General features: G+C 36.7%; 3 protein-coding genes across 3 annotated transcripts; 2 read left to right on the top strand and 1 right to left on the bottom strand.

Moving 5' to 3' along the window:
• Positions 1–162: 162 nt before the first annotated feature.
• On the top strand, positions 163–5,836 carry LOC111009311 (phytochrome B-like). The gene is made up of 4 exons (XM_088124066.1): positions 163–2,723; positions 3,221–4,028; positions 4,520–4,813; positions 5,051–5,836. Exons 1-4 carry the CDS (start codon positions 650–652, stop codon positions 5,268–5,270), a joined length of 3,396 nt encoding a protein of 1,131 aa, XP_087980192.1. The 5' UTR covers positions 163–649; the 3' UTR covers positions 5,271–5,836.
• A 2,296-nt stretch (positions 5,837–8,132) lies between these two features.
• Positions 8,133–9,209, top strand: LOC148211186 (uncharacterized). The gene has a single exon (XM_088124511.1). The coding sequence runs from the start codon at positions 8,251–8,253 to the stop codon at positions 9,013–9,015; it is 765 nt and encodes a 254-aa protein (XP_087980637.1). The 5' UTR covers positions 8,133–8,250; the 3' UTR covers positions 9,016–9,209.
• Positions 9,210–9,480: 271 nt separating this feature from the next.
• Positions 9,481–12,472, bottom strand: LOC111009129 (Pectin lyase-like superfamily protein). The gene is made up of 5 exons (XM_022282073.2): positions 12,014–12,472; positions 11,774–11,936; positions 11,456–11,662; positions 10,415–10,662; positions 9,481–9,634 (listed from the first exon to the last, which is right to left on the bottom strand). The coding sequence occupies exons 1-5, from the start codon at positions 12,289–12,291 to the stop codon at positions 9,481–9,483; spliced, it is 1,050 nt and encodes a 349-aa protein (XP_022137765.1). The 5' UTR covers positions 12,292–12,472.
• Positions 12,473–14,692: the final 2,220 nt, after the last annotated feature.

A 14,692-nucleotide genomic window follows, 5' to 3' on the forward strand; every position in this document is an offset into this window, starting at 1 on the left:
TCGAATTCTTTTACATTTACGTTTTTTTTCTGTTAGACAACAGAGGTAGGAAAATACTTAAAATCGGACCCATCTTTATCCTAATTATAGGTTATGAAATAATAATAATAAAATAAATAAATAAAAATAAAAAGCTACCAATCAATCAAATGTTTTTTCTTTTTTTCCTCCTTTGGTATTTCCATTTTCCGTCGACTTCGCAAACACAGAGCTCAGTTGATGAACAGGGAAAAGCCCAAGAAGCCGCAGAGAAAATTGCGAGAAAAAAAGGGAGACAACGAAGAACAAATCAGGAAATTTGTTTGCTAACTTTTTTTTTCCTCTCTTTTTCGAATAATTTTTTTTCTAATACAGAAACAACAGACTCAGGTTTTCAGCATAACTGCAAACTGGGTTTGTTTCTTCCTACTGAAATCTCTCAATTCAGCAAGCTTTTTTTTTTCTGCTCATGGTGATGAGATTTCACCTCTCTCTTTTCTTTTGATTTTGATTTCAATTTTGATGTCTTCTTCCTCGTCGGAGAATCGTCCTTCCTCAGCTCCGGCGCCGCCGGGTACTGAATTGAGAATCGCTGTGTGGGATTTGAGGGTTTTGTGAAAGGGGAAGAATAAGGGAGTTTACTTAGTGGAGAAACGCATCGTTCGGAAAAATGGTTTCTAGTAATCGAGCGACGCATGCTCATCAGCAACAAGCACAGTCCTCGAACATTAATACGAGCAATTTGCGATCTCATCGTACAGAATCCATCAGCAAAGCCATAGCACAGTACACCGCCGATGCTCGCCTTCACGCAGTCTTCGAACAGTCAGGTGAGTCCGGTAAATCTTTTGACTACTCACAGTCTTTAAGAACTTCTACGCAATCTGTACCCGAGCAGCAAATTACTGCTTACTTATCGAAGATTCAAAGGGGCGGCCATATCCAGCCCTTTGGCTGTATGATAGCTATCGATGAGGCCACTTTTCGGGTTATTGCATACAGCGAGAACGCTCGCGAATTGCTTGGTCTTACGCCTCAATCAGTGCCGAGCCTTGAAAAACCTGAGATCCTCACAATTGGGACTGATGTACGGAACTTGTTCGCTTCCTCCAGCGCAATTCTGCTCGAGAAGGCATTTGGGGCTCGAGAAATTACTTTGTTGAATCCGGTTTGGATTCATTCCAAGAATTCTGGGAAGCCCTTTTATGCTATTTTGCATAGGATTGATGTGGGAATCGTGATTGATTTGGAGCCTGCAAGAACGGAGGATCCTGCCCTTTCTATTGCTGGGGCAGTCCAATCGCAGAAGCTAGCAGTACGTGCAATTTCTCAGTTACAATCACTCCCTGGTGGAGATATTAAACTGTTGTGTGATACTGTGGTTGAGAGTGTGAGGGAGCTTACTGCATATGATAGAGTTATGGTGTATAAATTCCATGAGGATGAGCACGGTGAGGTTGTGGCTGAAAGCAAGAGGCCTGACTTAGAACCATACATTGGATTGCATTATCCCTCCACTGATATTCCTCAGGCATCAAGGTTTTTGTTTAAGCAGAACCGAGTTCGGATGATTGTTGACTGCCATGCATCTCCAGTTCTTGTGATTCAGGATGCAGGGCTTATGCAACCTCTATGCTTAGTGGGGTCAACTCTTCGTGCCCCCCATGGCTGTCATGCCCAGTATATGGCCAATATGGGCTCCATCGCTTCGTTAGCAATGGCAGTTGTTATCAATGGTAATGATGATGAAGCTATGGGTGTGAGAAACTCAACGAGGCTTTGGGGTTTGGTTGTCTGTCATCATACTTCTGCTCGGTGTATTCCATTCCCACTTCGGTATGCCTGTGAATTTCTAATGCAAGCCTTTGGACTTCAACTTAATATGGAATTGCAGTTGGCTTCACAGATGTCTGAGAAACATGTTTTAAGGACCCAAACTCTCTTGTGTGACATGCTTCTTCGTGATTCTCCTACTGGCATTATTACGCAAAGTCCGAGCATCATGGACCTCGTAAAATGTGATGGGGCAGCTCTTTACTATCAAGGGAAATATTACCCACTGGGTGTGACACCGACTGAAGCCCAAATAAAGGATATTGTGGAATGGTTGTTGGCTTTCCATGGAGATTCGACTGGTTTAAGTACGGATAGCTTGGCTGATGCTGGATATCCTGGGGCAGCCTTGCTTGGTGATGCAGTTTGTGGAATGGCTGTTGCTTATATCACAAAAAGGGACTTTTTGTTTTGGTTCCGATCCCACACAGCCAAAGAGGTCAAGTGGGGTGGTGCAAAGCATCACCCAGAGGATAAGGATGATGGCCAAAGAATGCATCCACGTTCTTCATTCAAGGCATTCCTGGAAGTGGTAAAATCCCGTAGTTTACCATGGGAGAATGCGGAAATGGATGCAATTCACTCATTGCAGCTTATTCTGCGAGATTCATTTAAGGATGATGTTGCACTCAATTCTAAGGCAGTTGTGCATCCTCAATTGGGTGATCTTGACTTGCAAGGGATCGATGAGCTCAGCTCAGTTGCAAGAGAAATGGTCAGGTTGATTGAGACTGCGACTGCTCCTATCTTTGCTGTAGATGCTGATGGTCGTATCAATGGATGGAATGCTAAGATTGCTGAGTTGACTGGGATTGCCGTTGAGGAAGCTATGGGGAAATCCCTGGCTCGTGATCTCGTGTATAAAGAATCTGAAGAAACAGTTGACAAACTTGTTTCCCGGGCTTTAAAAGGTAGTTGGTAGTTCAGTTACTTATGGAGCTTTTTTGGTATATGCCAATTCAAGTAGTTCCAACAACATAACAGTTGAAGCATTTAAAAACAGAATATGGATTCTATATATATGTTATAATAGTCAAATTGATGCATAAATCTACAATAGATTCAAATTTAGTTTCCTTCAACTATCCCTGTCCCTTCCATCTGAAAAAAATGGTATCACTTGACGTTCCTATGTAAGTGAAAGAAGGAACTCAACTACTTTTTCCTCTCAAAACTGAAAAATGTGCTCTGTTTCCTAGAACTATTATGTGAGCATCGTAATGTTTCTGGCAATCTAACTAGACATTGATTGGGTCAACCAATATGCTAATGAACTTGACATGCCTAGAGGTCAACTTGTGTGGACTACTAATGCATACTCATGTAAAAGTGATGTGTGTATGTGTGGGTATGTTTATGTTTCTTGACAAAGTGGATGTGGAAAATCACACTTGTTGACAAAATGCAGGTGAAGAAGATAAAAATCTAGAGATAAAATTGAGGACATTTGGACCAGAGGATCAAAAGACGCCCGTTTTTGTGGTTGTCAATGCTTGCTCTAGCAGGGACTACACTGATAATATAATAGGCGTCTGTTTTGTTGGTCAAGATGTTACCTGCCAAAAAGTGTTCATGGACAAGTTTATTAGCATACAAGGTGATTACAAGGCTATTATTCATAGTCCCAGTCCTCTTATTCCTCCAATATTTGCTTCAGACGACAATACATGTTGCTCAGAATGGAATACTGCCATGGAAAAGCTCACTGGATGGTCCAGAGAGGATATAATTGGAAAAATGCTAGTAGGAGAAGTTTTTGGAAGTTGTTGTCGACTTAAGGGTCCAGATGCATTGACAAAATTTATGATTGTTTTGCACAGTGCAATTGGAGGGCAGGACAATGAAAAATTCCCCTTTTCTTTTTATGACAAAAAGGGGAAATATGTGCAAGCTCTCTTGACAGCAAATAAGAGGATGAATATGGATGATCAGATTGTTGGAGCTTTCTGCTTCTTACATATAGCTAGTCCTGAATTGCAGCAAACTCTTAGAATGCAGAGGCAACAGGAGAAGAACCGTTTTGCCAGGATGAAAGAGCTGACTTACATTTGCCAGGAAGTGAAGAGTCCTTTGAGTGGTATACGCTTTACTAACTCACTTTTGGAGGCTACAGATTTAAGCGATGATCAAAAGCAGTTTCTCGAGACCAGTGTTGCTTGTGAAAAGCAGATGTTAAAGATTATAGAAGATATGGATTTGGAAAGTATTGATGATGGGTGAGTTGTCCTTTAACAGTTTATCAGTATATTATAGGAAAGATATGTGATGTATGAATCCCTACATTTTTTTGGTAATTGCATCTTTGATTGCATTTAATTAAATCTTTATTCTCAATGAAGGGAAAATCTATCTTAATTCATCTCTGGGATGGTTTTATCAGAGTTTTCCTTATTGGTCTATCTGTTTATACGAGTAATGTATACCTAATACTATACCTAATACTGAAGAGGGAACAGACCAGTCCATTTGTTTAGTTTATAATTTTGGAATTTTCTTTTAGTCTTCTGTTATCAATGATGTCTAATCCAGACCAAAAAAGATGACAATCTTGAAACAATTGCTAGTAATTTCTATCCTAAAATTTATCTCTTCTGCATGCTCTTGCTACACTTTCGTCCTCGACTTTAAGGATTCATGCAAGTCGTTGTCCTTATTAATAATATGTCTGGAGAAGCATAGCTAACTTTCCGATTGCTTTTGGCATCAGTACAATGGAGCTTGAGAAGACAGAGTTCTTATTGGGAAGTGTTATTAATGCTGTTGTTAGCCAAGCAATGATATTACTCAGAGAAAGAAACTTACAACTGATTCGTGACATACCAGAAGAAGTAAAGACTATGGCCGTTATTGGCGATCAAGTGAGGATTCAACAAGTTTTGGCTGATTACTTGTTGAATATGGTGCGATACGCACCAGCTCCCGAGGGCTGGGTAGAAATACGCGTCTGTCCAATCCTAAAGCAAAACTCAGAGGGAATAACTCTCGCACGCACTGAATTCAGGTATTCTTTTAAGTTTTAACCTTCAATCCTTTTTTTTTTTTTTTTTTTTTTTTAAGATACGTTCAAGCTGAAGATTCTGAAAAGTGAACAAAATAACATGATGTGTAAATACATAATTGTTCTGTTCTCTTGACCTCTCATTGTTCATATAAGCATAACATCATACAAAGTTTTCCTTGTTCCAACAAAATAATTAGTTCCATAAGCAAATGGCCAACATATTTTGTTCTGATGAAGGATTGTATGCCCTGGGGAAGGCCTACCTCCTGAGTTGGTTCAGGACATGTTTCATAGTGGCAGATGGGTGACTCAAGAAGGATTGGGCTTGAGCATGTGCAGGAAGATTCTGAAGCTCATGAATGGTGAAGTCCAATACATCAGAGAGTCTGAAAGATGTTATTTCTTGATCACACTCGAACTCCCCTTGACGGAGAGAAGCTTAAGCGATGTCGGTTAGTTTCTTTGACAACTTACAGACTTTTCCCCATTAACATAAGATAATTGTGTAATTTTCCTGCCATTGTTTATAAGCTAAGCTCTGAGCTTTCATGTCGGTCGAAGCCGTGTGATATAATTAGTAGGTGAATAAGACACTGTTTTGTGTACATCATCACTTCACTGATCTACTTATTATTAGCAGCTAGCGCTATAGAATTGTCTTTCTTTTCGAGATAGGGGGGGGGGGGGGGGGGGGAATAACAATGTTGGTATTAGAGATTCCTCTATTTGAGGAATGGGAGGTTCTGTTGTGGTTAAGTTTGAGTTGCATCTTCATTCTACTGTATGTACTTAGAGTTGTATACTATTCTTACCATTTCTTCTTCATTTCTGATGTAATGTTACATATTATCGAGCTGCTAGCTTAGACGAAAGGGAAGCGAAAATTTTTCGTGGCATGAATGATTAGAGATTTAGAGTTATGTTCTGAACAACTGTTAGTTTTCTAGTATGACTGTCATTTTTTGATGGTCTTTGGTAAAATGCAACCACGAAATGGAGTACTTTATTTGTGATTCTTTTCAATTTCTATTGCTTTGATGGTGACTTATCTCTTGATAAATATTATGAACCAGGGGATTGTTTGAGATTGTTAATTTGAAAATAGTTGTTAAAAACTAGGTTAAATATATAATGGTCTAAGTCTCGTTATTATTTCTAAACTTTTGAAAAATAATTATTTTCATCCTTACCTTTATTTTTCAAGGATCTATATTAACTCATTAATGTTAGTATGTATTCAAACCAAATAGGTTGAAAGCCACTATTGAGTAAGTGAATATTAGGCCGTAAAACAATAAATCAAGGATTACAATGGTTATTTTTCTAAGTCTAGGGACTCAAATAGACATTTCAAAAGTTCGGAGATAAAAAAAATGGTCGTTTTTTATAATTTTAGTTACTAAAATAAACATTTTGAAAGTTTATGGATTAAAGTGGAACAAACTTGAAAGTTTAGGTATTGAGTTGAGATTATAATTTTTTTTATATTTTTTATTTTGCCCACTAATCTTTCAAATTTTCAAATTTGATCTTTTATTTATTTATTTTTCATCTTTTTCTCTTTCAATAATAAAATAAAGTGGGTTTAAATGAGCTGGTGGCCACTTCTATAAAATACAAAAACTTTGGCTATTTTTTGAAAAGATTGTAAAAAATAAAACAAAGTGGGTATATACATGTTAATAACCCCGTAAAAAATACGTCAGTCGTTTAGTTTCAACAGTGACGATAAAACAATATTGTTGCTAAAATTTATCGCTGAAGTCAATGATGATTTGTGCTTACATCGTTTTGTTAGAACGTTTCAAACAAACGACCAACAGACGACCAAAAAAAAATCTGAATTCAAATATACGACGTTTTGATCGTTAATCTATGCATCCTTAACCAAGGAATCTCAAGTCTACATTATTAGTAGTTATTTATTTATTTTTTGGTATAACAATTTAGAGATATGAGAGATCGAATCTTCAACTTAAAAAAAAAGTACATGCTAATTATCGACTATGTTTATGTTGGCTAAATTATTTAAATTTATCCATGGAGGATGTAGCTACAAAGCTTCAATTAAAATTTGGCTAAATTATTAGTATTTATTAATTTTGCCGCGTAGAAGTTATTTCATGGACTTAATTATTTAAAGCCAAATAGAGAACAAAAGGATAACTATTATTTTGCGCACGTCACTATTGAATCATTTATTAGACCTTGAAAGAGGAATATGATGAGTCAAGTCTCAAGTTGGGATAGCCGACCACCAATTATATTTTTCTTTTAATAATTTATCAAATGTTAAATCTTATTGGTTATTAAAAGATTAGGGTACTCCATAGTCCATAGCAAAATGAAAAGTAATAAATTTTTAGGTAGTTGTTTTTCTATGGAAAAATTAAATACATGTGATAAAATAGATATGCAAAATGAATAAATATATTTTCACACATTATTAATTGAAATGAAGAACTCTCTTAAAGTCAATACAATTTATTGAGACAAATTGCAAATTAGACAGTAAGTAGGATATAGATATTATTGCTATCCACTGCTAAACTTTTTATAGGTATATATGTATTTTTGAAGGAAAAAATCACTGTCTTTTTCACTTTTTGTATTCTCCTCTTCCATTTGTGGAAAATTTTGTAGTGGATAACAATCAACAATGAAATATTGTCCATTTAATAAATTCTTTTATCTTCTTCCGTGTCATAAGACAAAAAAAAGTAATGTAATCTAATCTAATTAAGCATTTATTTGAAATGATACACCAAACAATAATAAACATAGATATATAATATTATCTAATAACAAATCTAATCTAACTATTTTAAGAAGCAAATTCTTCATCAAGTAACTTATCATAAAAAAATAAAAAAAAAAGTAGTAATTGCTAAAAGCAATATAAACTATTCATAGAAAAAAACTTTGCATCGAAAGGTAGAGTCTCAATGCCCTTAAAAACAACCATCCCATCCCAAAAAATACAACGTTTTACTGAAAATAGAGATGGTCTGGACAAGTGATCTATTTCCACACAAGTCAAATTCGTACATAAATAAATAAATAATTCCAATACAATTGCGAGTACACACAGTGGGCTAAATATCCTCAGACCGAAGTGGGTCACCACAGGAAGACTTTTGGGAAGTGGATCTGAGGATATGAGTGGATGTGTGCTGTAAAATCTGTTAGCAGTTGAGAGGTGGGGACAAGAAAATTAATTATGGTAATGACTGGCCACTAATTTGAATTTTTAGGCATATCTCAAGGGAAGGGTGTTCCAAGCAAACAGTCAAAAAGGAGAGGCTTCAACTGCATGCATTAATGGTGTCCCCAGCAGTTGCACTATAAATACCTACAATATCTCTACGTGAATTTATGCACTCGAAAGTGAGTTCTTCATCTTTCTTATTTGATCGTCTGTGAAGAAAAGAAAAAAGATGGGGAAGCTTGGAAACAGATCAGTTGGAGCGTTTGCTCTTATTCTTGCATTGTTGGTTGTGGGATTGGCGGAAAGCAGGAAACTAGAGAAGGAAACGCTTGGTGGCGGCGGCGGTGCCGGTGGTGGGTTTGGTGGAGGTGCTGGTGGTGGTTTTGGAGGTGGAAAAGGTGGTGGGATAGGAGGTGGAGTCGGCGGCGGAGGTGGCGCCGGAGGTGGATTTGGAGGCGGCCATGGTGGCGGAGCCGGAGGTGGATTTGGAGGTGGTAAAGGAGGAGGTTTCGGTGGTGGTTCAGGAGGTGGAGCCGGCGGTGGTTTTGGTGGTGGTGCAGGAGGTGGAGCTGGTGGTGGATTTGGAGGAGGCCATGGTGGAGGTGCCGGAGGTGGATTTGGAGGTGGTAAAGGAGGTGGTTTTGGCGGTGGTTCAGGAGGTGGAGCCGGTGGTGGATTCGGAGGAGGCCACGGCGGAGGTGCCGGAGGTGGATTTGGAGGTGGAAAGGGAGGTGGTTTTGGCGGTGGTTCAGGAGGTGGAGCCGGTGGTGGATTCGGTGGAGGCCACGGCGGAGGTGCCGGAGGTGGATTTGGAGGTGGGAAGGGAGGTGGTTTTGGCGGTGGTTCAGGAGGTGGAGCCGGTGGTGGTTTTGGCGGTGGTGCAGGAGGTGGAGCTGGTGGTGGATTTGGAGGTGGCCATGGGGGTGGTGCCGGAGGTGGATTCGGCGGTGGAGCAGGAGGAGGCTTTGGTGGAGGAATTGGCGGCAGAGTCTAAAATCACAGTACAATAGTACATTTTATAATGCTCGAACTAGAACTAAATGCATGCTGAAGTCACAGCACAAATGCTCATGCAAAAGACCTTTATATTATGAGTTATGAGTCCTATGATTAGTATTTGTACTTCGATTCTACATAATAAGAGAGAGAAAAGAAAAAACTAGAAGAAGAAAAGAAACTTAATTAGTATTTCGTCTCATTGAAACATATTTTCAAGATTCTTACACAGCAGGTCACACACCCAATAACTGTCTCAGACTATAATGCTCAAGCATTATAAAGGAATTAAAAAGAAGCATCTGAATACTCATAATCCAGAAGCATCATTCACATTTTCCAGCGCATCTTTACAAAATAGTTCGCTTGAACAATGTTGTCACAAACAAACACAAAAATTATAAACCAAAAGCATCATGAAGTAAATTAAAAAGTGTGCAGCAGGAATATTAGCTTAGCTTTTTTATAGCCACGCAGGAAGCCATTCGGAGCCATCAATAAAAGAGACGTCAAGGAACGGGGCCACTTCATCTTTGGTCAGCTGTTTGGCCCATGGTGCTCGGTGGCCCGATGCTGCCCCTGGTCCGTGGCAATCGTATTCTGCATGGAACAAATTCCTGTAAAAGTAAAAAGTTTACGTTTAGTTTAGGCCATTGTGAATTGAGAATGGTTTTTCCAAACCGATACCTTCTCACCATCATTAAATATTTAGTCAAATCGGTACTTTCTCACCATTATTAAATATTTGAGAACTAAATGAGAGCAGAAAAAGCAAAGACTTTTCTTGAAAAATATTTGGGTCCTTAACAGTAAGTAAATGTCTTGTACTCGTCATTATTAAATGTATGACAAAGAGAAATGCAAAAACAAACGTTTTTTTTAGAATTTGTTGTCAATTTTTTAATAATGGTGAAGACAAGATTTGATATTCACCATTAAAGAGTCAAGTATTATCCACTCCTCTTAAATAATGAATCGTCAATTTTTCAATAGTAGCGAATACAAGATTTAGTCATTGCCACTACGGAGCCAAGTATTTATCGTCTCTTACTAATTTGGCAGAATGATACAAAATAGAAAAACTAAAAAAAAAAAGCTATAGTTTGACTAAATATCATAATATTTGGGGCATATGCAGAGCATCTTAAAACTGACTTAAGCTATAGTTTGACTAAATATCATAATATTTGGGGCATATGCAGAGCATCTTAAAACTGACTTTAGTAAGTTTGAATTTTTAAGTATAGAGTTTATAACATTGAGATACACGTATGGAAAGCTTAAATTTATAGATTATGTTCGGAATCTTGAACAATGGACTAATATTCAGGTCGTTAATTAGTACTCCTATTAAATTTAGATATTTGAATAATTTTTTAAGTTAGGGAGGTTCTTACTCTGTGCTGCCATGATAGCTCCAATTGGTCCAGCCTGCGGGAACAACGGTCATGGAGAGGTAAGTGTTAGCAAAAATGACTCTGGAATAAGCACCTTTGGCTCTACCCAGATAGATACCGCCAATTCCGTAAACCTTTCCTTTGATAAAAACAAACCCACTGTTCTCGTTTGCACTCTCTCTGTTTTGAGCTGTGATTGAACCGTGGATCTTCATTCTCTTGTCATCAATCACAAACATCTCACAACTCTGTATCCACAGCAACAACAGAGCTGTTAGTGCTTGTCTTTCATGGAAAATTATCAGATCCCCAAGAATAAGGAAAGATTAGAGAAAAAGTAATGCTAATCTTTTAAAAAAATTTCGCAATTAACTCTTTTTAATTCTATATGCAATGAAAGTTTTGTTAGAAGTCATCTAGTCTATGTACTTGACAAAAGTTTTGTTAATAAGTTTCAAAGCTTTCAATTCTATATCTTATGGGTCATTTTCGTTCCTTCGGGTTAATTTAATACTTATACCACCAAATGTCTAAACCCATCTAAAATCAACTTCCATGATTCTTAATTAATACAATTAGTATACTACGTAGGAATATACTAGACACAGTTGAAATTTCAAAAATCTATTATAAACCTTTTAACAGAGAGAAGATATATAGATACAACATTTAAAAGTTTATACACTTAATTTGGAAGTTTATGAAATATAAGTGCTTGTTAAACATAACCCTCAGAATTCAAAGCCCAAACTTGTAGACAACATATGACCCCAAGTAATCTTTTAACTCTGTTCCAAATGCCTTTCTTCTTTTAAGTCCCATAATAATATTTAATTTCTCATCTTTTAACAAAAGAAAGTTTATAATATAACCTACTAGCTTTGGATAAGAAATTAAAACAAACAAACAAAAAAAGGTTCAATTGATAAGATAAGAAATCATCAATGGAAAATATCATGAATCATGTAAAAATTATATGCATAAACATAGTATTATAATTTATTTCTGTGAGAGCAGCAATAGGGAAGGGAAAAGAGTTACGCGGAAGGTGGATTGGCCGCGGCCAAAGATGAAGTCAATTGAGCCTTGAATGTAGCAACTGTCATAATAATGTCTGCCTTTATAATCGAACAGAGTATTGTGAGTGCTGTAGAATCCGCAGTGGTAAAACGCAACTAAATCTGCGGCAACGAATGCTGCTACCGACTGGTTCTGCGATGTGTAAGCCACACCAGTGGGAGCCTCATTCTGCAATTGGTAGAATTTTCCAAAAGAAAAAACAAAAATCAATGGAATAAACAAACACATTATTGAATGAAGGCAAAAATCATTGAATAAAGCGATAAATGTATCGAGAACCTTGAAGCTGATTCCAAAAGCAATGAAATGCTTAGCTTCGACTTTAAAAACAGCAGATTCCACATTATCAACAGAGCTCTGTGACCAAACAATCGACGTCCTTCCTTTCCCGTTCCCTCTCAGAAAGATGTACGGCTTACTCGACGGTACATGAACCTTCTCCCTGCAGCCAAAACCCTGTCTCTTTTAAATCACTGCGAATTAACCTAAAAAATTGCAAGAGAAAGGGCCAGAAATCACCTGTAAATTCCTTTCCTGACATGGACGATCACCCACTGCGAATTCCCCTCCGGAACAGAGTCAATTGCAGCTTGAATTGACGTGAATTCGCCGTCGCCATTGATGTCGACCTTGATGGTGCGATTGGTGCCGATCTTCTGCGTCAACAGCGGGGAATCGATCACATTTTTGGCTGTGAAACCATAGGAACCGATCGGAAAAGAGATCAGGAGAGCAAAAGCGATCGCGGATGCGATGTGGATGGATTTGAAGAGGGAATTGGAGGATGGAGGAGGCATGATTTTGGAGATTGATTATTGGGGAGTGATCCGATCAGAGAGACGAAATGAAATGGATCGAGAGGAGAGGAGGAAGGGATGATATTTAAGCGAAGAGAATTCGGTTGAAATGAGATTTGGGAAACGAAGTTTGTTTTGGGAAATGGAAGGTTACAGAAATGGAGCGGGAAATTGTTGGCTGGAAACAAACATCCATCGCTATTTTATTTTATTTTTGGAGGGCTTTTTTAACGGTTAATTTTTGTGGTTCAAATCCAGCTTTTATGTTTTTTTTTCCCTTTTTTTTTCTTTTTTGGAGTCGATTAGTTTTTAACTAACAAATAGAGAGAGAGAAAAAAACTTTCCAAAAATAATTATTTGTAATTTACTCTCGTGATTGTTACTTAATTAATATATATATATATATATATATATATATATATATATATATATATATATTTTTAAGATACAATATTACAACGTTAGAAGAGAATCCGAGAATTTAATCCTCCGATCTTACCAACTTGTGTAGCTGTAATTGACACTTATCTTCAACCTAGAGATCATTAGTTCGAATCCATAAAAATTTTCAAATGTTGTATTTTGTTTAATAAGGGAAATTATTTTGGTATATACTTCAAAATGTTGATTTTGGTAACTAAATTTTTTATTTTGGCTTATTTTTGTCTTTGTATTTTCAAAATATTCCTTGTGGTTTTGTATTTCTAAAACGTAACCACTTGTCCTTTGACTTTATTTATAATCTCATTTTTTCTATCACATTTCAACACCCACTTACACTCAATATATTTCTTAAAAAATGTTTGAAATGTAATTGTAGTAGAAACTGCTTATCGTGAGTGTAGTGTGTCAAGTTTTAATAAAAGTGGCAAGTCAATACCGATATCGTTCTTTAGATTAAGTTTCTAGCTCACTTAAGTATCACGAATACTATTGCTCAATTTTATTTATAGAATCTAATATGAACGAGAGAGTAGAACAAACAAAATAAATGTACAATAATAAAAAGAAAATAACTAGGAAGAAAGATCGTAGGGAATTGATTTCATTTATTCAATCTATGAACCAATTACTTAATTACTCAAAATTGAATGAACTATTAATTCTATATGTCAAGAATTCTAAAGTCTCTGCCTCTCTCGAATGCAAGCCAATTCTTCTTACTAATTAGGAAATCAATATCTCTATTTATTTTTCATAATAAGTAAGAGTTTTAATGAATAAGTCTTCTACTCATTTGAGCAACTACCTTTAAAACTTTCAGTCTAGGATGATCGGGGAGAACTATTGTAATTTATATCAAAGTTATCAAGATAGTGCACTAGATCCTCTGATATCATGTTTTTGGTATTAATTAAGTTACGTATTCTACTTCATGTTTCACCACTATTTGTATATAATAATATTTTATTTTTAAAAAATTCTAAGATTATTTCAATGTTTATATATGTCAATATTTCACACATATTGTAAGTAAGGACTAGATTGCATTATAAATTATCAATAAAGCAAATTCCAAATCTTATTAGTTATACTTTATACAGTATTAAAATTCGAATGTTTAATTGAATAGACTAAGATTACAATCATTGAGGTTGTGAGAAATTATAGACTGTAGTAGCATAGTAAGAAGAGGATGAAAATAAAATAACCTTAAAAGAAGAAAGAGGAAAAAAAAAGACATGGCGATGACATGGGGGGGAAAATCGACTTTCCCCCCTATGTCGATGTTGATATACTCGAATGTCGACATGTCGAGCGACATGTTGACATATCTCTCGACATTTTGAACCTTGGAGAGCAAATTGAAAGCTACTACGAAGGCTACAAACTTAGAAATGGAGAGCAAATTGAAGAAATGACCATTTATCGGTCGACCTCCTCGAAAGACGAGTCGATCTTGTAGAGCACCTACAAGTGCAAAGCACTAGACACGATCTTTGACAAGGCGCCACGATTCTTGAGCGGTCGAAGAGCCATTAGACTGTTGTCAGAAGCCTTGTCAGGAGCTCACTAAGTACGCACAAAACTATATTTTCTCTCGAGTATAGATCGATAAGTACTAACTAGAGCGTCAGAATGCTAACTCCGTTTTGCAAGTCTCTCGTTCATGAGTATCCAAAGTCTGAGCTTCGCTAAAAGACTTAATCATTTTCTACATCAAACAAAAGGAATTCTAAAATATCTCGATTTTAAACTCATTTAGTCATGCATCCCATATCTAATGGTAGACTAAACGTAGCCAATAAACTTCTAGATGAACTAGTATAAATCTGTTGTGTCGTTTCTCTGTATTTTGTGATTGACTTAAATAATCGGATAGAAGTTTGAAAGGGAAAATTAATAATTTCCCAACTGTCCTCAACAATAAGGAAATGTTAGGACAAAAAATACAGTGCTA

This window comes from Momordica charantia, assembly GCF_013281855.1.
Source record: "Momordica charantia cultivar OHB3-1 chromosome 5 unlocalized genomic scaffold, Mcharantia_2.0 BLBB01000005.1, whole genome shotgun sequence".
Lineage (NCBI taxonomy): Eukaryota > Viridiplantae > Streptophyta > Magnoliopsida > Cucurbitales > Cucurbitaceae > Momordica > Momordica charantia.